This window comes from Oxyura jamaicensis, chromosome 1, assembly GCF_011077185.1.
Source record: "Oxyura jamaicensis isolate SHBP4307 breed ruddy duck chromosome 1, BPBGC_Ojam_1.0, whole genome shotgun sequence".
NCBI lineage: Eukaryota > Metazoa > Chordata > Aves > Anseriformes > Anatidae > Oxyura > Oxyura jamaicensis.
Genome location: NC_048893.1, coordinates 140875467 through 140899817, shown reverse-complemented (window position 1 = coordinate 140899817; position 24351 = coordinate 140875467). Strand labels below are relative to the sequence as shown.

Here is a 24351-nt window from a genome sequence, read left to right as displayed (position 1 = left end):
AGAAACATAAGCCTGGTGCCAGTACTTCATAGGGGTGAACCATTAATGTTTGCAACTGCAGAACTTCCTACTCACCTGGGTGAACAGTTGCTTGCCAATGAACATCCTCTTCAGTCTTCTTTACCCATCCTCCAGCATTCTGCACTGTGGTGAAAACCAAGAAATATTCCACTAGTGTGAATTAATTACATGTTAGTAATTCCAACAGCCTGTTGGAAGGGCTGTTTATCTTCCCTAAACCACTGTGGCTATTATGTTGTGAATCCTAGCTGTCTTGTATTTTTCTTTATAGTTTTATATGTATCTTTGGCCTGACTCTTTCTCTCTCTTTTTTTTTTTTTTTTTTTTCTTGGTTTGGCAGTCATTTACTGCTTTTTTATTAACTTCTTTGCAACCTAGTATTCTGCAGGCCCCCACAAGAGACAAAAGATTAAGTTTTGCTCTTGAGAGAAGGGCAGAGTGGCAGAAGGGGCACAGGAGCCAAAGGGGAGAGTGAGGGTGAATCTTTTAATACCAGTAAGAAAAAAAAAAAAAGGGAATTATGTTCAGTTTGCATACTCTCTGAGGTACCTCCAAGCACCACCTTCCATCTTGCATCTCAGTGTCCATTTCCTGGACGCTTATAGTTTGTTTGAAGGCTGGGCCATCCATTAGTGAGCAGCTGTTTTTGATGGACAGTTTCAGCAGTAATTTTCTAATGTATACATTTTCCAGAAGAAAACATTCTGCACATACGTAGACAGGTATGTAAGAGCAGAGAATGGATTAATTGTTGCTTAAAATGTTTATTATGTTGAGTACTCATCTACATAGAATAGATTATGACTGTTCATTTCTTCATTAAAATTTTGCAAGTGATTTGTAAAGGCATATCCATAACATCAACTGTGTATGATTTCGATGCAATTTACTCATTATATTGTCTGTGGATCCTATTCTTGCATAACCAATTACTTTATTTCAAGACTAACTTTATTGGCAGCCCGGAAGTTCAAATTATGGAAAGTTTTCCTTCATGCTGTAACTCCGTGATCAAGGGCTTTCTTATAAACTATATAGCAATAAACCTAAAGAAGAAAAAAAAAAAAAAATGTGAAGCCTAATCCGGCTTCCCTGTAAGGATGGTGTTTTCCTGCATTTGTTATTCAGATTTGGCTCAGATTTGGCTCTGTTGTTACTAAGATTATTCTTATGGTGCTTGTGAAGAAAATTAGCCAACCATATCCAAGCGGTGGTCTTGCCTGAAAGAGACGGCTGTTTCAGAAAATAATGCTCTCTTATTTTGAAAGGTCTTATTTCAGGGCATGCCATAAACTGCAGCTTGAACTCAATAGGGAGAATAATGTTGTTTTAGGCAATGATAGTACTTCTTGTCATGTAGGCTTGATGGTTGATTAATTGACTTTTAGGGGTAAAAGGAAGAAGAGAAACACTGTCTCTATTCAGGTGGGTTTTTTTTAAAAAAAAAGAATAATCTTTGCATCAAATTGCTTATAAAAGTTGGTGTATTTTTTTTTAATGATTTTATCTCAATGTAATTGGTTGCTGCTGAACCATACTCAGTTGCAGTATATTAATTTACACTGTTTTGCCTCATCTTGCCCTTTGTTTCAGTTACTACATGCTGGAAAACAGACCTCGAAATATATACGGGATGGTTTGCTACTCGTGCTTGTTGGCGCCTCCTAACACCAAAGAATGTAAGTGCTCGGCAATTTCTGTGCATTTCATCTGATTTTGACTCAGATCATCTGGAAACTCAATACGAAGTTTTTTAGCGATGATTATGGTGTTCAAACAATAAGTCAGTCTCCAGTAGAACAGTTTCTGCTTCCAAATAGCCTTGCCAACAAAGGAAGCAAATGCTGAACACCTGGGGAGAGATCAGAACCTTTGATTTTAGGACCTGCTATTGTTCAGTTATACTCCAGTTTTCATCTGTTAAGACATCCCATGCAGTAGTTATCTTTATTTAACCAAGTAGGTGCAAGACACCACAAATCTCTATAATTTTTTTATTCAGTTCAGCTATGAAGAAAACATGTGACACTTTATAGATCCTCGTAAAAGTACATCGCACCTTTTTACATCCTTTGGTTTCAAAGTGATGCAGCTGTTAGTGCTGGAGTGTGATAGCCAGCGCTGATAGGAGGGATAACTGTATATTTCATTGACAAAAGGGGAATGCCTGTAGTTTGCTGGTTGAATAAAAAAATGTATGCAAGTGTGTGCAACATGCTGGCAGTACACATTCGTGTGTGCAATAGTCTCTCTCAGGCTGTAGAGAGCAGGGACAGCCCTGCCGTAGCACTCTAAAGCAGAAATAATCCACCCAAGAAGACTTCATTCTCCTTTAAAGCATAAAGAAAGTGAGAAAGTGAAAAGCAAAACTGAGGCTCCCTCTGAATGAGCAAATGACTTGGATGCTCGCTCAGAATCTGGAGCAGACAAGAAGGAAAAAAAAAAGACGAAAACAGCCAGTCCCCCAGAGAAACCTGATGCATGTAAAAACAAAATCCCATCCGTGCTCTGTTCTTTTAAAAGTCTTTACCATGGAAAAGTATTACAGTACTTTGCCTGCTTGATTTGAAAGCAGTGGTTGATACAAAGCTGCCTGAACATTTATTCATGTATACAAATAGCAATTACCTAATTCAGATGCTGCTGAACTGTGTATGGTTGGTACCCTGCAAGCCACTTCAAAGGCGGAGGATCGGTTATTAACAGCTACCACTTTTCCTAAGGCAGAGGAGCTCCAGTTAGCCAGGGATAAATACCACCTTGCAGAGCTCCTGGTGAGCGGTGACAGCCCATATGGAGGTACTCCCCTGACTCGTGTGCATGCAACCTGGCTGGTCAGCTCACCCTGCCTGACTGCAGGACCCCAACCGATCCCAAAATATGTGCTTCTACCCCAGAAAGCAGGAGTGGGTGAGGACAGTGAGCATGATTCTAGTGAGGTTGGGTCTGTACCAGGAGGTGAGGTAAGGGTGCAAGGGAGAGCTGCACTGTGAGATGTGGGAAGGCAGTAGAGAGGTAGGTGAAAACATGAGGTTAGGAGGCTTGGTGGGAGATGAGGGCATGCGGTGTTGGACACACCTTCTCCTGCATGCATGTGCAGGCTGGCTGCCCTGTTGATGGGTATATAGCCATGCCTGCTGCTAGCCAATAGCCCACTGCTGCTGAGGGCACCCAAGCCAGCTAGACCCTAGAGCCTGACTTGATCAGCGGCTGATCGTTCGTACCTGGCAAACAGACAAACAAACTACCCTGTTAGCATGCCATGTCTTGCTTCAAGGTGCGGGGTATTCATCTCACCAATTCCTTCAGATGCCACCGGCCAGTTAAGATACAAACACCCCCAATATGCCTCATTTCCAAAATAAAATATGGTATGAGATAGCAGGATTGATTGGAGATGAATTGCTTCTTCAGCTCAAATGGTCTGCCTTAAACACATGCTAAAATGGATTTTTAGTAGTATCAAACATATTGTAGCTTACTCGTCTGGCAAGGAACTACTGCAAGATGTTACAGCTACTTCTCAATTCCGAAAACAAATCTTTGTCTTTTGCAGGATATCTGGCAGATACTACATATAACGTGCTTACTTTTGTGAGGAAAGTGTCAATTGCACAATGGATTAACCACAAGCATTTTAAACCTGATAAACACAAGAATAAATATACTATCTTTGGAAGGAATTTAGGCAACCTACAAACTGACTGAGTATTAATGTAGAAAATGTTAGCCGTACAAAGAGTAAACATAACCATTTTAATCAGGTCCATGAAACCAAACATTTGATTACAATAGTTCAATGGGTCAGAAAGCTTCTGAAAATGCAAATCCTTCAAATCACTAAGCTCAGGTGATTTGGTTTATGATGTCTAAAACCTTGCCAGGGTGCTGCTCCCCAGAGCTGCCTTTTATCCAAATACTCCTCTGTATGGCACACAACTGGAGAGAGTTGACGCAAAAGATGGCAAGGAAACAAGGGTGGCAAATTACTTCAAAGTAGGAAGGTGGGTGTGATAAGTTCTGCTTTACTACTTTTCTTCTGGATTAAGAAAAAAAATAGGTCAGACAAATCCCATTTTAGGCCTTCATTAGGTTTGAGCTGGGACTGAAGGACAGTGGTGTTTTCTTTAGCTGCGAAAATACCTCACTGTGGTATATATACCTTGTCTGGCCTCCACGTTACACAGGGCCACAGAGCACAAACTAAGCTGGGTATGTGCACTGCTGCAGGGAAACCTACTCAAAGACTTTGCCTGACTGTATATTTTATCTGGCAGAAAAGTATTTGGTTTTGATCAAAGGGTAAACAAATAACTTCCAACTCCAAGAGCCTGCTGTGCAACTTTCATCTCCTAAACAGTCAATAAACCTTGAAATGGCTGAGGAAACAAGATGAACGCCCTGTGTCCCAGCATCTGGAAACATTAGTGTAAAGAGTATGGAAAGTGAGAAAGAGATTCCCCGATGAGCCTGTGTCACCTTTATTTTTTTCTTCTCAGGAGAATTGAGATATAAATAGCACAAGTAGCATGGATCAGAGGGGGAGGAGAGGGAGATTTTGCGTATAGGTCAGATATTTAATTGAGATAAATATATCACCAGATTGCAGTGTTGAATATCTCTCTCCGGACTGAAGGATAAAAGCAGTAATTCTATGTGGTCTTTGAGAGATGTCAGTGTTCAGTGGTGGCTTGTGGGAAAAGTGCTTGTAGAGGGCAGGGAGTGTGCTTACATGGGCATGAGGATGTGTGCTATAGAATCACAGAATCATTAAGGTTGGAAAATAACTCCATGTTCATCTGGTCCAACCATCCCCCTACCACCAATATCACCCACTAAGCCATGTCCCTATGCACCAGGTCCAACCTTTCCTTGAACACCCCAAGGGATGGTGACTCCACCACCTGGCAACCCGTTCCAATACCCAACTGCTCTTTCTGAGAAGAAATGTCTCCTTATTTCCAAGCTAAACCTCTCCTGGTACAACTTGAGGCCATTCCCTCTAGTCCTGTCACTAGTTATTTGAGACGAAAACTTTTTCTTACTTGGAAAAGAGTTTGTCTCTTGAAAGGAGTCAAGATCACCATAAAGATTGCAATTATTCATCTCCTGGGCACTGTGAAATGCCTGCGTGTAAGACTTTGGGACCCTCATTTCTTATATGTAGAAGCCTCAGGCCTGGCTTGCTAAGGCCAGAGGGGCACAATGCCAAAACATCAAAGATGTGAGACCTTCAGCTGCCTGTGAAGGAGATCGTGAGCCATCAGTGACGCTTGGCAACACTAAACTGGGATATGATACCTCTGTGATAACTAGCAGCATTGCAGAGAGTAAGGGTTGCAGAGCTACTGGATGCAGGTTTCCTATGCAAATTGGAGGATGATGCACTGCAGGTAGTGAGCACCAAACCACTCTAAGATGTGGCTTCCCACAGTTAATGGTGCTGGCTTTGCTGTCAACAGCTCTGGCATTGGAGTCAGTTGAGGCCTCTGAATATGTAGGGTTGTTTTTCTGTTTTATTTCCTTTTATCCAATGTAAAAGTCTATGCAAAAGACAGAAGATTTAAGCTACACAGAGTTTATCTGGCACAGAGGTACAGCCACTGCTGGAAGAGATTTTATCTTTGTACAGCTGCAGTTCTCAACCATTTTATAACTCTGCTCCTCTGCTCAAACTTTGATATTTGCCATTCCAGTTCAAAAGTGATGGAGGAAAACAAAATCAAACCCCATTACAAAAACTTGAAGAACGTTATATTTTGAAGTTGTATTTACACAATTACATCAAATACGCAAATACTTCTCCACTCACAAATTATCGATCTAGGGAATTTCAGCAATGGATTGAGGGTTTTCTTCCTCTATGTGTTCCTATGTGTGCATGGACGCAAAATATTTTTAATTCCTCTAATCTTCTTTGACCGGCCGTAGACATGAAAATGGTTGCAATAATCAACCTGTGTAAGTTTTTAAGTCTAACATATGCCAATGATGGCTTAGCAAAGTTAAAAAAAAAAAAAAAAAAAAAAGAGAGAGAGAAAGAAAGAACAACAACAAAGGAAAACAATTGTAGTCAAGTTATTTTTGAATTACCAAAGAGTGAATGGCATCTGGAAACATAAAAGATTATTTTTATTGTTGTCTCGTTAGAACTTCAAAAACAACTGAACAGATGAGAGAGAACAATTTACTAAAGGGATGACAGCTCAGACAAGCTCTAATCAGTGGTCACTGCTATACCCATGTGCTCAAGACTGAGAGATCAGACTCCTTAACTGAAATGTTTAACACAAACAAGCCTAATGCCAAAAGCACTTGTGTTAGTGAAAAATAATTATTTCATAGGTTTTTATTTTAACTCCCCATTCTTTGTAATATCACTAATTTTCTTTCCTTGCCAGTTTTGTCCTTTTGTAATATGATCAACATCAGGACATTTTCCTTCTGTTTCAAATTATGCTTACAAATGAATAAGCTTGTTAGCTGGAGCTAACAAACCTTTTTTTTTTTTTTTTTTTTTTTTGAGTTGTTTGATCTCTGAACACCCCATTCCTCTTCACATGTGGAATGGGAGAAATGTTGAAGGCAGTGCTTTATTGTTCACTGGTGGTATGGCCTTATTCTCATCCCCTCAGGGCTTGCCTATATTAGGAGAGGAACCTAATATTAGGACAAAATTGGCCAGCCTCAGCCATAAACCTTAAAGAGGAGGGATCCGAGGATCAAGCATGGGGTTTGCTCTCTTGTACTGCTGGGAAAGTTGGGCCCACGTATCATGCAGGAGGTAATTTGGTCACACTGCAGCTCAGCTGGAAGCTCTGAGGACTTTGGAGGACCACAAACCCCAGGAGAGGCTGCAGGAGCCTGTAGCATTGCTCTGTCCTGGCTCACGAGCCTGCTGCAAACCTGCAGGGCCATAGCATTTCACCACCTGCACAAACTGGCCACCAATGCACAGGGCATACGAGAGACAAACTCCTCGGGGTCCCTGCCCAAGGACATTGCAGCAGGGTCTGTAGTGCTGTTATTCCCTTTGTGTTGCACAGAGAAGGAGATGGCAACACTTAATTCCCAGAGCTCAATTCAATTCATGCTGCATGTATTTATGCCATACGAGTACCATACAATTAAAAAACTCTCAGTGAATCCTAAACAAAACTGCAATAGATGTAAATGAATTGTCGGGCTAAGGCCACACCACCTATAATTGCACCGCTTCCCAGCAAAATAAAAGGAGAGAGAAATGAAACAGTTAAAGACATTACAAAGAGCATGAAGCATAAGATATTTATTTTTAGGTGTCTGAGCAGCAGTGGTTACTTGCAGTGAAAATGACCAGATCTAAAATTTAAGACTGGAGGAATTTTGCTATCAAAATTTGTAGAGGGTTCACACTAGATAATAGTTTTGCTTCTCATTCTTCCTGATTTAAAAACTACCTACACTAGCTGAAATATCTACCTGCAGTTACAGTAAATATCAGAGTGACCTGCCTTATAGTATTCTGTATGTCTCCTGAAAATAACAGCCAGTAAAATCAGAAGCAGTCAAACAGTCTTCCACTGTCTGGGATATTCTCTGTTATTAGTGATTTGCAATATTTTTAGAGTTGGCTGATGTTTGATTGCTAAATTCATACGTAGATGCCTTAAAAAGTAGCTTGATTTTGACAGCTGCTTCAGCTTCCATGACTTTCCAAGTGTGTAGGGCTTCAATATGAAGTGTTGTTAGCTTAGGTTTGAAAGCAAACCGTTCATGTACATATCTGAATAGAGATTTACATTAATTTGAACATTCTGACCTGCACTTTCAAAACATCTAGGTCTTTATTTATGACTAGATTCTGTTATAATCTAGTTTCCGATTACTTTGTCAGGCATAAGTTTTCTACCTTTATCGAATTTCGACTAAATATAATATATTTTTCAACTCATATTTCAGGCTGCTAGTTATTTATTTCGGTGTGTGCTTTATCTTACTTCACTCCTTCAAAACGGTCGCAGTGGCTGCAGGCACAGCTCGGCTGGCAGTAACGAGTATGGATTGCCATTCATAAATGGACCGTGGCTGTGAGAAGAGGGAGTCATCAGGAGAAAGCGAGCTGCTCTCAGTAGCAAGAAGCAAACACATACACGTATAAAGACCTTTTTAAAATGCTTCTTATTTCGGGATCACTCTGGTAGTCTGCTGCGTACACACTTTGTGTATTTTTATCATCTGTCATTAAGTATTAAATAAACTTAACAAAAAAGCTGTTGCTAGCTATGAGCAGCACTGCTTTGCTGGGACCAGTAAGCTGACACCTACAGCAGTGTAAGTCAGAAACACATATGGTCTCCTACTGCACCAGATTTCGTTCAGGCGCAAACACTTGTGAGAGGGCATGTTGGCAAAATCTCCCCTCCCTGTGCCCTTCTCCTCCCACAGATCTGGTGGTTTCGTTCATCACTTCTTACTGTAAATCTGGCTTGAGATACACAAACAACTGCAACGGTCCTGTCACTTCACTATGGGGACGAAAGGCTGGCTGCATGGCAATTTTAGTTAAAGCTATCGTTTGAGTTAAAAAATAAAATAAAACAAAACAATCCACCCTGAAAAAAAGGAAGACTGCCATTTTTTATTTTTTAAATAAAAATGTTTCTAATGCAAAAACTGACAAAGCTTCAGTGATAACCATCTTTCTTAATGTCTTTATCACATTCCTACAATATTACTTACAGGTGTCTAGGAATATAAACCACTCTTTTGCACAGCTATATTACAGCCATCAGTCTTTTTTTTTTTTTTTTTTTGTGCTTAAAACAGAGTTGTTTCCATATGTTGCACTCTAGCACTTGAGGATGTCTCTTTCTGAGCTGTATCTAAGTCTTTGTAGATTATGTAAGTGTCATCTATATTGGAACCAGAATTAATAATGTGATCTAGATACAAAACTGGATACATGTAGGAACAACTGACACTGGAGTCATGGTATTCTGCCAGACTGGGAAAAAGCAACAACTACAAGTTTTGCTTCTTTTTGCCTATATAAAAATGCCATGAACTGAAATTCTGCAGAAGCTGGCATATTTGGTTCCCCTTGTAGTGCAGGTGCATTAATTGGCGCTTGCTTCTAAGCCACATCTGAAAAACTATCTTGGCTCATAATGAATAAGCCAAATTATTACATTTGATAATAGGCCTAAAATATGCATAATGACTAACTCCCACATAGGCATATGTAAAAGGCCATTGCGTTGTAGCATCAACCCAGATCTTGCTGTGATACGTAGCACAGAACAAATGATGTAGTCCCATTCCCACGTAAGCGAAGGTAAATTCTGCACGTAGGCTCTTCCGAAGCTGAAGGTGCTCACCCTTGTGCACTGGAGAGACTCCAGCTTGTGTTTGGGGTGGGAAAGAGGCTGTATCTTGATGTTGGGTAGAACTGGGTGAAGTGTGGTAATGATGCTGAATGAGGACCAGATGACCTTCCCCATTACCTCTCCGGTTATGTGCTGCTGCATGACTTCCCACCTTGGCTCTCCTTCCTTTCACAGATGAAACACATTACTAACAACACCTAATACACTAAAAACACCACGTGACTAAAGGATTGATTAGACAGAAATACAATTAATACATGTTTGAAGTGAAGGGAAAGAGAGTGCGATAAAACTTGTTTATAAAGGAGACAAGCTCAAGCTTGTTAGATAAACTGCAAGCAGACAAAGCAGAGCAGTTTGCCTGTGTTAATTGAAAGGCAGTGGAAGAAAAGCTCTTGTTGACTTGTTGCAGCTTGCAAGAATTGCACGGAATTGCAATTGTCTGTAATTAGGTTTGCTGGGGGAGGTTGCAAGAAGAGGCAAAAGCCTGGTAGCCGCGGACATGAAAGAACAGACACGTCTCTGGCTACAGCATTGGTCGTTTTCTAGATTTCTTCCATTGTCCAGCTGGGATGAGTAGGTAGATGGGTTGAGACCAAGGGTGATTCATTTCAGTTTTAAGAAGTATTACTGAAAATTTATCTCTCATTAACTCCATTATACACAGATGACCTTTTCACCCACTGATATGTGGATGCTCCACTGTTATATTGCAGGTTCTGGAGCTTGTGAGTAATTCTTCCTAGAACCAAGTCTGTCACAGAGAAGAACCCATAGTCATGATTTACATAATCTGCCCATCATTTGCATAATACTAAAAGCATCTGAATAAATAAATTAGTATATTTAAAATTTCATGAAAACACTTTTTCAGTTTCAAAAAAGCAATTATAATAAATGAGTCTATCTCTTTCCAAGAAATGAAGTTTGAAAGAAATTATTTTACCATTGTTAAAGAAAATCTCTTTTGAAAACATCTGCAACTCATACTTTGTGGCCACTTAGAGCATACATTTCTCATTCACTACATGCAGCCATGTTTTATGTTAGGTAATACTTTTTTTTTTTTTTTTAGAAAACATTTGTCTTAATTTGAAGAGCATGCCTGCTTCTTTGTTCTTAACCACGGAACATTTCTCAGACCATTCCAGGCCACTTAATTTCCTGTCAACTTTACCTAGTGGGCTGAATTTCTTTACTAGGTCAAAATAATGGCTTGGTGAGTTCCCAGCTACTCTAGTTGCCACACCAGCTTGTTGAGCCATGTGCTCTGTGTACCTCACCAGGTGATTGGGACAGTCTTCTGGCCTTGGGTCTGCTGAATTTAATTATCATCACTGGACTTTTTCTATGCACAGCTAATATAAAGCAGGAGGGATTTCTCACCCCCCTCTCAGCCAGAGATGATTTTCAGTTGCTGTCAGTGGTAGCTGTTTGCACAACCTGCTTACCAATTATGTGAAAAATGACTTGAGACTCAAGAGAACGTTTTTCCAACCCCAATGTTTTTATACCTCTTTTGGAACTCTATTTCAGCACCATCTGTATTTTAATGCAGCACTCCAATTAACAACCTTATTTACAGTAACATTCAGTATTGTCTAGTGCTGTGAAAAGATGTTAGTTTATGACTTGGTTTACTGCTTCAAAAATTTGGTGTAAGAAACCACCTGAAAGATTAACAAAAATATAAACACTTTTAGACTTAGCTGTAGAATTTAGACATGGAAAATCCCTACTGGACAATCTCACTCTGTTAGCATGAAGAAGTCCTTTATGTTCTTTTCACTGTTTTTGTGGATTCCCTCCTCTCCCCCAGGATATAGATTTGGACTGGACTGACAGGAGAAATCAAAAGAAACATGTTATCCAGCTAGACTGCAGAAATTATAATATTTCCTTCTATGGTACAGCTCCATGAAGCAGAAAGACATTCAACATTCTTGTTTGTCACCTTTCCTAGGTTTTCCTATGGGGTCGTGAAGGTTTGTTTAACATCAGATTTTCATGGTGGTCTTGCTATGGCGAAGGATACCTGTCAGAAGCACTAATTTGATGAGTTTCTTCTAAGTTCGTAACAGTTCACGGGCTTTGATTTCTTCCCCTCCCTCTAGATGCTATGCAAAAATGTATTCTAAACACAGTTTTCAACATGCCAGCCACGCACACTGGGATTAGTGACATTTCAAAAAGCCACAGTGAATCTGTGGGTTCTTTGCTAATGAACAGGAAATGCAATCAAGCTAAGGCAAGGCTGTTTACCTGGCCCAAGATACCTCTGTGAAGAGATGAAATGACTGTGGAACTTTATGGCATTTCTGTTTATATTGCAGGTGCAGGGGCTACCTCTGGCATTTCGGCCATTTTCCCAAGCACATCTGGCACAAGTACTTTTTCACCTTACCAGCATGCTCACAAAGGTAAGAAGGCATCCATAAATTTAATGTAGTCGCTGGTGGTCTTGAAAATAACATCAACGAAGTGCGACTGAACTGATAATATCTGTTGTGAATTTCATTGCCACTCTTTCCAGATTTCTAAAACTGCTATTAAAAACATTTCAGAATGATTTTTTTAGTCCTCAGTTAATCAACACTCCTGCTTCAGAAGGATGGACTTAAAATGGTCTTGGACTGTACAGGGTAATGCCAGCAATGAGTTAGCTCATTATGTGCAGCCCTACAGATACCATGTTATGCCTTAGCAAAGCCTAGCTTAGACTGGTGAAAATAATTTAATACACAAATATCATCAGTCTCTCATTGAGATAACATAAACCATTCTCCAGGATGATTTTTAGGTTTTTAAAGTATTTGGACATGAGAACAGAACACACAACAGGAAGGACAGTTACTGAGGTACTGACCTGATTTTGTCTGTAAACAAATTCTTGAAGATTGTGTTTTCAGAAAACCTGGTTTTCATGCATTTTAACATATCTGTCATTTTCTGCATCCTTTCATGACTTTTCAATTCTAATAGCTGTTCACTGAAATTCTGCTTTTACCTTTTCACATACCTTATTTTAAATTCACCCTGCATCCTTGCTGTGCTTTAAGTCTGTTAGAAAAAAAAAAAAAAAAAAAAAAAAAAAAAAAACTTATTCCACATGTGCATTGTGTTCTCCTTCTTACTGCAAAGCTTTGGAGACAGCCATAGTTATCAAGTACTTTTAGTTCTTGTCCCATTTACTTTTTATTTATTTGTTTGTTTTTCTTTCTTTTTGATTCTGTTTCCGAGAATTGACTTTTTTGAAGGCTGCTCCTCCTGCTTACATATAGCTTCCTATATTATTAGCAGATAATACAATTTCATACATCTTGGGGTGGTCGTGCAATCAAGTATTTTTTATGAATACTGATCACTAGTTCTTGCAGCATAAATGTCACCGTTTTGAAAGCCTATTCATTAGTTTGCATTTGAGAAGTAGCACTTAGTTTTGCAATGATTAACAAGTAACCAGGACTCAGATCAAATAAATGAGTAAGTAAAATATAAGTGTAGAGCAGACTAAACTGTTAACTATTCTCTGATCTGAAGAGCTGCTTCTTTACAAAATATTTCTTTGCTTTTCCAGCAGACCTTTCAGGACAAGGACATCTGGCTACAGCTCTTATAATTGCAATGTCTACTATATTCATAATGGCTATTGCCATTGTCCTCATCATCATGTTTTACATTGTGAAAACAAAACCTTCTGCTCAAGGTAATTTTCAGCATAACAAATTTTAACAGCAAATGCTATTTTTAGATAGCTTCTGAGAATAATTACTGTTGTATCTTTACATTCTAGCCTGTTGCAAGAGCCACTCAGTAAAAAATGTTGAAGCTCAGGCTAATACACAAGAAGAGAAGAAAGAAGTGCAAGGTATAAGTTGCTTTAATTTTGCTTTTTCTATCCAAGATAACATTAGGCTTAAGTGCAATTAGTGCATTTCTCTTAATTACAATTCCCCCATTCCTTGTCCATTTACAAAACTATTGCGTTAATAGGTTTTGTACTTCCAGAATGCCGCTTCGTCCTCTGATAGCAACAGCTAAAACAGAGACAGAACATCAGTTTGGATAGTCATTGACGATTTAAATTTCTGTTTATCTGCAGATAATGTTGTTATATTCTCTGAGAAAGAAGAGTTTGAAAAGCTTACAGCCACTCCAGCTAAAGCTGCTAAAAGGTAAGCAAAAAATAAACATACTTCCATACCTTTGACTGAAGTGGGGAAGGGACATAGTCACCACTCATCCTGCTACAGAGGAATCCATGTAGAACAAAGTAGAAATAATTTGCAGCAAAATTTCAAGTCTAGTAGACCAAGGAGTAACGTGTCAATGGGACAGCCACAGGTAATAAGAGTTTCTGGAAGAGGTGATCACAACCACCATGTGTTAAAACATTACCTTGAGCCATTCATTGGTACCTGTGACCAGTTTATCAGTTCTCAGGGCTGTCTCCTCTTTTGTGAGGTCAATTCAGGGGACTTGAGTGTCACTTACACACGCATGCCTTGGTAAGGTCCTCACTCACTTTCAGCCAGGAGGAGCAGAAATAACTGCTCCAGGCCTGAAGGGAACCCCTCGTCTACAGCATCATCCAGGTGGCACCACATGATAGTTTTCCTTTCCTTGGATCTGCCTGGCAGCCAAGCCTGGCTGGATAACACAACTCCAGTGAGGTAAACACTGTCCCCAGTGGAAAATCCTACTATGAAGGGATCCTTGCAAGATGAGCGTGATTGTGCAGCTTGGTGAGCATTGAACATATATCCTCTGTAGGTGGGTGTAGTTACATTCACAGGTTTTCAGGGGAAAGACATTTTAAAAAATTGAAAACATTTTTATTCCATTACTCTGGGATAGCAAAAAGGAAATAATTGGAGTCAAACCACAAGAGGCATCACTAAGATAACCTTATCCTTCATTTTACAGTGAAAATGATGCATCTTCTGAGAATGAACGACTTTTAAGTCGTAGCATGGATAGTGATGAAGAAGCTGCAGTTGACAAGCAAGGGACTCCAGAGAGATGCTTGTTATCTTTAGTGCATTTGGCCAGAGATAAATCTTCTACAAACAATAAATCGACTGGGGTAAGGCTACTTTGAGATTTAAAAATTGACAGTTGTTTTCTGTATTGTTTTATTGTTTTGTTTGATTTTTTAAGAAAACAATATACGAACTATCACCACAAAAATGCACTGTAATGCAAACAAGACTAATTTACAAGTTACAAGAGAGTTTCTAAAGATAATTTTATTACAGTCTAATTTGCATAATGGCATATAATCTTCATTCAATATTTAAGAGAGTGTCTGTGCGTATGTGTATATACTGCCCGGTGTTGAAAAGCAGATTGCTACAAGAGTAATAGCCTTGCTTTTTTAGATAATTATGTTTTATAGTCTGAAGAAACAAAAAACAAACTGCAACTCACCAATATAGCTAATGCTAATATAATTAACCCCAAAGCTACATTTACTGCAGAAAAATAAAATAATGTAGCAGCACTGTTGGATTCATACTATAGCACAACATCTGCCTGTCTTAACTCAGAAGCAGTGGTATTTCTATGCCATTAAATTTTCAACAATATCCAGTGTTGGGCTTGTTGTCGTTTTTTTGTTTTTTTTTTTACATTTCAAAAATATGCATGTGTTTTGAAGGTCATTTCTGTGCTCTGAAGGACAACATAAATGCACCGTTTTGCTGTGGAAGGCCTTCATTTCTTCCTGCTGCATCTGTATTGCTCAGGGCATTTTATCTCACTTAGACTATTTCAAGGCATCGCTAAGGCACTCCCTCACCCACACAACTATTTAGGTTATATTAAAATGAATGTTTCCTTAAAAAGAAAGTGTCTGCTCAGATATTTTTTATGTTTTAGAACTTTAAAAATAATTAAAATTGGCAATAGCTAGGACAAAAATGCATCATTAATATCATCCTTTTTTTTTTTTTTTTAAGAATAAAAAAGGTTTGAAAATGCATCTTATCATGGTTGCGTGTTTTACTTTGCTGGGATGCTTCAGCTTAAACTTTCTAAAATAGCTCGTTTTTCAGCTGAGACCAGACACTCAAAGTCTCAGTCCAAGAAAGATGTTTCTCTACTCGTAACCAGTTATGACTATCTGAAAATAACTTACTACTCCAATGTTCATATGTAAAAATTCAGTTGTCTGAGATCTCTGTATATACCCAACTTTATCACACTTCTGCATACGCTTGCTTGAAATTGGATAACACAAGTTGGGTAGGCATGAAATTGGAACTTTTGATAAGAAATTAATTGTCTCTAAGGACAATATATAGTAGATAACCTTCTCCTGAGCAGTTTAGATAGCTTGTAAAGACATCTGAAGCATGAGCTATTTCTCCCAGACCTACTGTCCTAACATACTGTTAATGGACTGAAGCCTGCTGACAAGGCTTCAAGACAAAGTTTTCAATGAAAGTGCAGAGTGCATCAAGATCCCTCACTCCATACCTAAGATTTCACAACTAAGCCAGCTGCCAGAAGTTAGAAAAGCAGTACTTTGCTTGAGGCTAGAGATTAAATAACATTTCTAGTACTGGAAAGAGTATCAAGCAGCTACTGGAGAGGGGTGGAGAAAGTTAAAGGCCTGTTCTTTTCCAAGGCGGCTCTTTCCTGGTTAAAGCAAAAAACATTATGGAATGAGCTACCACACAGAGAACCATCAGACCCAAATTTACCTGCTTCTTCCAGCATAAGCTTTACAAATTTCCATCTTTTGGCTCAGACAAAAAAAAAAAAAAAAAAGGGGCTTGGAATCTTGGAATTCTTTAACCTCCCTCTTTGTCCTAAAAGTGAGGGGAGAATGAAAATAGGTATCTGATCATTATCTTAAGAGGAAATTTAATAAATCCCGTGGGTAAAAAAGAAATAAAATCTGTAAGGTTCTGAAACAGCTAATCCAAGTGTACAGTAGCATCCCAAAGATTAATGTAAATTATACGAAGAATATGTGAACAACAGCCAGTGTCTGCATTGCATTTCCCTGCAATACAGCAAGCTGTGAGACAGGCGTCGGGTGGAGCAGCCAGTTTGCTGTCTCCAGCTGCAAGTCTATTAATGCAAGTAATTGATGTGCCCTGTCCTTTAGAGACCAAATAAAACGAGGAAAATCATTCAAAAATAAAAATAAAAAATATAAAAACCAAGAGTGAGCTTTCTTCATTCTGTTTTGCAGTGAAAAGCGGTGAATTTGTGGAGATAATACTAGAGTCCTACCAAAATGACAGCTTTTCAGAAAGCTCAGTCCTAATGAGAGCTGGCAGAGAGATGACAATTCCAGTCCTTGAGAATTCATGACATTTTGACATTTGTTTTCAGGCCGCATTGAATTCAAAGCCAAACCTTGAGAATATATTTGCTAAGTGAAACCACATCAAAATGTCCATTTTCAGCTTGGAAAATGTCAGGTTTTCAGTCTGAGTCTCTTTCTTGTCAAAAATGACGGCAGCACCCTGGACCTCAGATTTTCCCTGTCTAAAGTGTCACTGATTTTTTTATCTATCTGTAAAATCCTTCAGATTCATCCAGGCAATACGTCATGGAAGAAAATTTATAATTAGTAATGCAGCAGGCAGCTCTATGTCAAGTGACAGAAAAGAAGATCCCCTCCTCTACAGCCCTCTTACATTATTGGAAGAAGGCAATAGCAGCCTGAATTTAATTCCCCGTGGCCAGTCCTGTCCTGGTTTACCTGGGAGTCCCTGCATTAATTGTTTTCATGTGTGGTATTGAATTTGTCCTCATTGTCAGGAGTTTGCTTCGGTCCGAAAGAGAAATAAAATACAAAAACATTTAGAGCAGAAAAGTCAGTGATCTAAAAAGAAGATAAAATGATGGAAAGAAAGCTCTCTAGCAGTGGAAAGCAAAAGCAGAAATATGTTTACTTTTCACTGAATTGCTGTGTCCTGCTCTATAAGGCTTCAAAAGAGACCCGTCAGGATGTTATGTGATAACCCCTTGAGCCATGAAATTAGGATCTCCCAGAGGTTTTGTACTGCTCTCTGCCAATTGTTTACTCGTGACTGAAAAAAATAATGCAATAACGCTCTTCTCTTTCAGATTCAAAGTCGAAGGAAAAAGATACTTGACGTGTACGCTAACGTATGCGACGTTGCAGAAGGTGAGTGCACAAAACCTGTACCTGCTGCACAAAACTGGATCGGAGCTGTTTGCTATAAAATAGAAATCCCTCTGTTCCTGTGGAAAGGAGAGCTTCATGGAAATAAAGTGCAAATCTGGAAAAAGACCCTGTGAGCAGATTGGTACTCCCCTGCTAGGAAGCACCGTGGTGCCCCGCCTTCAGAGCTGTCTGGGCTGGGTCTCTTTAGTGAGGTGGATAACAGGTATAAATTAGTTCCAGAAACAGAAGTGTAATTTGTGGAGGATCAGAACTGTGTTTCAGACAAAAGTGTTGACCTACTCTGCTTCTGTAAATGCTGTCCCACTTCTCACAAGTGGAGTTTCCAAGTAGGTCAGTGTTTTAAGTGTCTTCAGCACTTTATCTGTAGTGTTTCGGCAGAAGGGACATGAATTAATTTTCCTGCAGAACAAAGGACAAGTCTGCATTTACCTTTTTTTTTCCCCACACACTTGGTGTGCACATACCTGTGTGAGTTTTCTATGGTTCAGGGAGCTCCATCTCCCACCAAATTGCTGCTGTGGGGTATGAAGCAGGAAAACTACAGAAGCAAAAGACTGTTCTCAGAAAAAAAAAAAAAAAAAAAAAAAAAAAAAAAAAAAAAAAAAAAAAAAACACTGTAGTCGATTCTCTTCTCTATTCTGTGACCAGTAGTACCTAGAAAAAAAGTCCAGGAAAAAAATGGCTTTTTCCCCACGGGATGAATGTTAAATCCTCTCTAGAGATTCAGTGATAGCAATGACAATTGAACATTTGCAGGGTCTTTTATGTTTGTGAGCATCTGGCATCATTGCTTCACCTCGCTCCTCACATTCCTACAAGGGCAACTTTCAATTACAGCGACGTTACAGCAGCTGTGCTGACAGACTCGGGGAAGGGTCAGAGCTGTCTCTCGAGCTCAAACACTGTGCTAGACGTGCAGAGGTGTATTAATGGAGCTGCTCACTAGGGATATGTTTCCAATATACTTCTAATAGCAAGTAAATTGTTGCAGGAAGGGGTAGTACCATAGGAACGCATAAAAGCCATCCAGTATTTCTTTTCCATCCAACTTTTTATCTCAATTATTCCATCACTATTGTACCCTACTGTTACTAGGTAAGATATGGCAGTAACTTTGAAGCTCGACATATACCTATCATGGACTCACTTAAAGATTTTAGTGGTGCTTATTGCTAACACTGCAGCATTTTAATAAATGCCTTGAATAGCCAAGACTTGCTCACAGAGCCATCTGACCATAAACACTTCCCTTTGCAGGTCTGAGCCCCACGGAGCTGCCATTTGACTGCCTGGAGAAGACGAGCCGCATGCTCAGCTCAACATACAACACAGAGAAAGCCATAGTGAAAACGTGGCGCCACCTCGCCGAGAGCTTTGGACTGAAGCGAGACGAAATAGGTGGCATGACAGATGGCATGCAGCTATTCGATCGCATCAGCACGGCGGGTTACAGCATCCCAGAACTGCTAACCAAACTGGTGCAAATCGAGCGGCTGGATGCTGTCGAGTCCTTGTGTGCAGATATCCTGGAGTGGGCGCAAGCAATGCCTGCTCCCGAACCAGCAGTGACATCCTGACGTGCCTGTGCTCCCACATCACCTGCGAGAGCAATGATTCCAGCAAGCAGCACGCCAAAGACTTTGGACAAGAGACCCTTGACGTTTCTTCTGTGTAGTCACTCCCCATACCAACGGGAAGCTTTTCTCTTTTACTTCTGAAAAGGGAAGTTACACGTCTACCAAAATGAGAGCAGAAATCTCCCAGGAAGCTTGGTATGAAACGTCATTAAAACAAAATGATTACGTTAATCAGTTACTGGTAATAAGTGGACAGAAACGGATCCATTTTTCAGTCTTATGTTTGAGTATATGTGCTGGTAACCCTGTCACTACCCTTCCTGCCTGGCTTTCAAGCCACTGGATTGTTATCTGAAGGTATTCCTATCTCTTGGAGCTTTGTTCAACCATTTAATTGTTGCAGTCAACAGCACCACTGCTACACTATCAATTAATACACATTAGGCACCTCCAGTTCTATCGGCTCGAACACATTTAATATGTAACCAGTTTTGTTTTCTGCATTTCCTATGGATTTGTTGAATCTAGAAGTACGTGCATAGGTGTACATACACGATCTCCAGATTAAATAATTATACTATATGAAAAAAGCCCCAGCGTAATTTGCAGATGGAAGTGCTTCAAAATGCTGTACATAATGCATGTAAACGCACTCTTGGTCCATACTAACATTTCAAAAATTGTAAATTCAAACTGCAAGTCTGCTTAGGGCAAGCTGGTTAGCAAGAAGGCAGTGAAGTTGGCAGTCACTCCTTGCAAGTGGAGAGGAGAGCAACAAGATTTTCTCTTCCTTGCTGTTTAAAAAAAAAAAAAAGGGCAAAGCAAACAGCTAAACAGCTTGTCTACTACTACGACCACTATTTTTTCCAGTAGTGACATCTATATATCAAAAATAATGTTTCAAGCAGAGCAATTTCAGACAACAGTGAACAGACACCATTTGACACTGAGAGCAAATGGAGCGGATTTCTTTGGACAGATGAATTGTACAGGAAAGCACGTTTTTGAAATGCTATACTGTAGTCTAGGCAGAACACGAGTGCAGGCCCCACGGGTGAAAACTTACTCCTCTGGTAAGTAAAGCATAATCGTGAGTTTGTGCGCAACAAAATCTTACCTTAGTTTTTTTCCCATTAGCTCCTCTGATTTTGCTGGTTACAAGTTCTGTAAAACTTGTACAGACCACACGGCGGGAGCTGTTACCAAATGAATATGCTTAATTTATAGCTAAAAGGAGCGATGACAGGTTTCAACAAGTGTCGCCACTGAATTAAGAGAACTGGCACTTGCAAAGCTATACTATTTAAATTCCAAACTGCTTGGATGAACAAAATGTTATAAAAAACTATTAACTATAACCCTGACGTTAACAACCGCTATTCCATCACTTAATAACTAGATATTATCTATGATAATATGGTAATTGTGCTGAACATTCAGTATCCCACTTTGACATCTATATTTACCGATCTTTTCAGCACTTGATCTGTATCGTAGAGGAAGTACGTACTGCAACACAAAACCTATCCTTCTCACTGTTCTTCCACCATCTCTTTGGTATCATAACTCACTCTTCATTAATTTGCATATGCCAAATTTGATGAGAATTTTGACTTTGATTTTAAAGGAAGAAGAAAGCTGCATTTATTTGAATATTTAACTAGCTAGCTGATGTTTAATTTATGGGTCTAATTCTTGCTATCTTGAAATAAATGACAAATTCATACAGACATCAACAGGCTTCAGAAAGATTTCTAGATTTGCTGACAACTCTGCAAACTTCAAGATTTTCAGGACCTTGAGTTTGCAGATTAGGTCTGTTACTGCTAAAATAAGAAAAAAAAAAAAAGGAAACAAGAAAATGGGAAGATTCAATTTCTCATGTGCCAGTGTGTAACAACAGTGTCAGTCAAGGGACTGTCGCCTATACTTCATGTTTCATTTAATAGTACACACCATTTCTATGCTTAAAAGATGACACAGGAATCCGTGTTTTTATGCTTATTGGGCCTTGAAAAGGTAGGGTCTTGAAATCATTGGTGCCAATGTGAACACAGACTATTTAACATTATTTTATTTAGTATACAGTATTTTTATTGTTACACAAAAGATGTACAGGAATGAAAAAAAAATCTTGTAGATCTTGCCAAAGCTTACTTTCTAATAATTTTGTTTAATGCTGTATATATAACTTATTATATTGTAAAATATGAACATAAAATATGCTAATAAAAGAAAGAGGTCAAACACAGTTGTACTATCTTTTTTATTATTATCATTTCATATATTGTCTTATAAACGTGTAATTAAAAAGTTAGCCGGGGGCGAGCAGGCACATTCCTGTGGTATGGGAGCGGCTAGGTAACATACATGAAGGAATCTTTGTGCTCCCATAGTGTACTGCCTGTCTGCCTCGCACCGTGGAAACTTTCAAAGCAGAAACCATTCTTCCTTTCACAATTGGGTTTTGGTTCGATATTTCACCTCCTAGCTACTATAAAAGTGCCCAACTCCTTAGAGAAATTGTTTGAAAGTTATTATTTATGTCCTGAGAGGTGGTACAGACTGTGAGACCAGTGAGTAATCTCACAACAGCAACACTCTCTCACCGGCATTTTCATTTTGTGTTCCGAAACCAGGAGTACTACACGGCATTATCAGAGACGTTAATTGGAAGCTTTTGCTGCAAGATAGAAGAATTACATTCATCCGAGCCTACGCCGCACTGTGCAGACCGCTAATAGTACTGCAACAGCTACAAAAGACAGCACCAAGCTTCATTTCCCCCAGGAGCTGGGGACTAAGCTAAGGCTTTCGAAGTATTTCATAGAGATTAAACATTTGCTAAAAGGAATAAACGCTGTCCTGCTTAAAAAACAATTTGGGACATTGTTTGTTCAGATTCATTTCTGTTTTCAGCATGATGAACGCATTCTTGTTCTGTCAACAATTAAAGGAGAGAGAGGCTCCAGAAAGCGCAACAAAGGCTTTGAGTTTGCCAGCTGGTTGGGACGATAGGATGTTTGGAGTTTCACTTTACTGTCTTTTCACTCCCTGCACTATGTAAGCGGGAGTTAACGTAGTGTGAAGGCACACTGCAACAGGTGCTGCTCTATCAAAACACGTCGCTGTCTGAAGGGCTCGACCGTTCTTTGCTTTAACGTGCTTATGGACAATGATCCAAGGGAAAAACTTTGGCTTCTTAGGTTTAACTTAACAAAGCAAAAAATCAAATCTGAGTAAAATAACCACGTCCTTCCATTGTGCAAAATAATGAAACAAAAGAAGAAAAGAAAATCCAAACCACAGGAGCTCCAGTGGGATGTCATCTTTGTTTCAATTTTTCCATTTTGCTTCATTTTTTCCTTCCTGTGTGGCACGTCCAGCTCACTGGAAAATACCTGTGCAAATGCAGGTGTCTGCACGGAGATTAATCTTGTACTAGGGCAGACATCTAAGATAATCAAGATGAATTGCATCTTCTAACTATAGGCTAGTGTCTCTCAACGATAAAGAGAATCTGGCATGGCAAGCCAGATGATGCAAACATTTATTCTATGGATGTCAAAAGTTTGATGAGTTGAATCTTACCAGGTAAATAATGTATTTCAGGTTCGTGACTATTTTGGCTCAGTAACGTCTCTGAAATACCTGCAGCCAGCCAACACAGAATGAAGAGGAACCTCAACCTATTATTAGTGATGTTAATCAGTGTTCTGTTTTTAAATTATTGAATCAGATGAATGCTTCTCTGGCATTGTGTAATAATGTTCTTGGTATTTATAATTTGGCTGATAAAAGGTTAGAGCAAAGCTATGATTGACTCTGCTATCCTAAGTATAATAAAAAAATAGCAAGACTTAACAAGCAACAAGAAGTTAGAAGTTTCTAAATTTATATATGAGAACGTTACAGATTTCAATCTATTTCTGTAGACTTTACCTCAAATGTAAATAAATTTCTTATTACAGAATCTGAAACCAAACTTACTTCAATGATCCAAAACCTAAAGAAAGAATAACCACCATTGCTTAGAAGTGGCTCTTTACCAGTCCAGCAGTATTTCATCAAGTACAGACCGTCTTCAGTGCCAAATATCAATCCTGATTTTGGTGTAGAGAAGCCAATTTTATTTTATTTTATTTTATTTGGGGGGGGGGGGGGGGAAGGGGATATTTTTTTCCCAGCTCCTGGTACCACTTCTTTGCTATGAAGCACTCATTATGTTAGGCTGAGCTTTTTAACTTAATGCTCAAAGAACAGACTGAAGGAAAAACAGTTGGTTAATTACATTATAGCATTTAAAGTGGTTCTTACCAGAATCCTGATGATCAGGAAATCTGATCTGAGACTCATCTTTATAAGAAATACTTCATAAAGAATGCCCTTGAATAAGTTAAGTTAACTCTAGAACAATATTTAATTCACAGTTACCGTATGATCTTATGTTCCTCTAAAATGATGCATTTTCACTACACAGTGGAAAATCTGCTGTGTTACCTTGTCCTGATTGCCACCTACTGTCTCAAGCTCTCCTTCTTTTACAGAGGGAAAATAAATATGTCTTCTTTCAGAGCAAAGGAACATACCAGCAGCAAGAGAGGCTTCGGGGATGCAAGGTGGGAAAGGCTGGGAGGAGAAGTAAGAAAGCAGAGACTCTGCTGCACAGCAGGGAATGGGAGATGACTGATAAGGGCAGGGGCAGATAGACAGCAAGGCCTCCAATGGTTATGTATAGGTGAATTTTTCTGGGAGTCAGAGGAGATGCACAGAGTTTGCTGCAAACATAGTTGTTAGAGTTGGAATAAAATTTAAGCCCCATCCTCTCAAGGAAACGAGAGGTTAGGAGAAGGTTATCAAGGAGTACTTTTATTTCCTATTTTCTATTTTCATATGCATTTTTCATAAGAGGTAATTGTTCTTCTTTATTCTGTGGTAAAACCCAGCTTTGAGGTTGAAAAGACCCTTTAAGTCCTTGGAAATGTTTATTTAAAACACACAAAAGATTCATATAAAGCCCCAGTCAACTCAAGGTTTTGCCACAAATACTTTCTACAGCCCATGTCATAAACACTGTAAAACAATGCCTTTTATTATTATTATTATTATTATTATCATCATCATCAGGGCCTACTAGAAAATGCACCCAACTCTATATCTACGGATCGACCTTCTATTTCCAAATCTATCATCAGCCTTTTGGATGACTTTGTGG

The 24351-nt window shown here is 39.2% G+C and overlaps 1 protein-coding gene across 2 annotated transcripts in view; it reads left to right on the top strand.

Annotated features, from left to right (window-relative positions):
- Positions 1 to 19940, top strand: part of EDAR (ectodysplasin A receptor) — a 69102-nt gene extending 49162 nt beyond the window's left edge. For both annotated transcript variants that reach the window (XM_035317086.1, XM_035317078.1), the window contains exons 5-12: positions 1615 to 1700; positions 11723 to 11809; positions 12967 to 13095; positions 13183 to 13257; positions 13492 to 13564; positions 14316 to 14475; positions 17478 to 17538; positions 18817 to 19940. In XM_035317086.1, coding sequence (XP_035172977.1) covers positions 1615 to 1700; positions 11723 to 11809; positions 12967 to 13095; positions 13183 to 13257; positions 13492 to 13564; positions 14316 to 14475; positions 17478 to 17538; positions 18817 to 19136 — 991 coding nt within the window. In that variant the 3' untranslated portion in view covers positions 19137 to 19940. The remainder of the gene's footprint in view (positions 1 to 1614; positions 1701 to 11722; positions 11810 to 12966; positions 13096 to 13182; positions 13258 to 13491; positions 13565 to 14315; positions 14476 to 17477; positions 17539 to 18816) is intronic.
- Positions 19941 to 24351: the final 4411 nt, after the last annotated feature.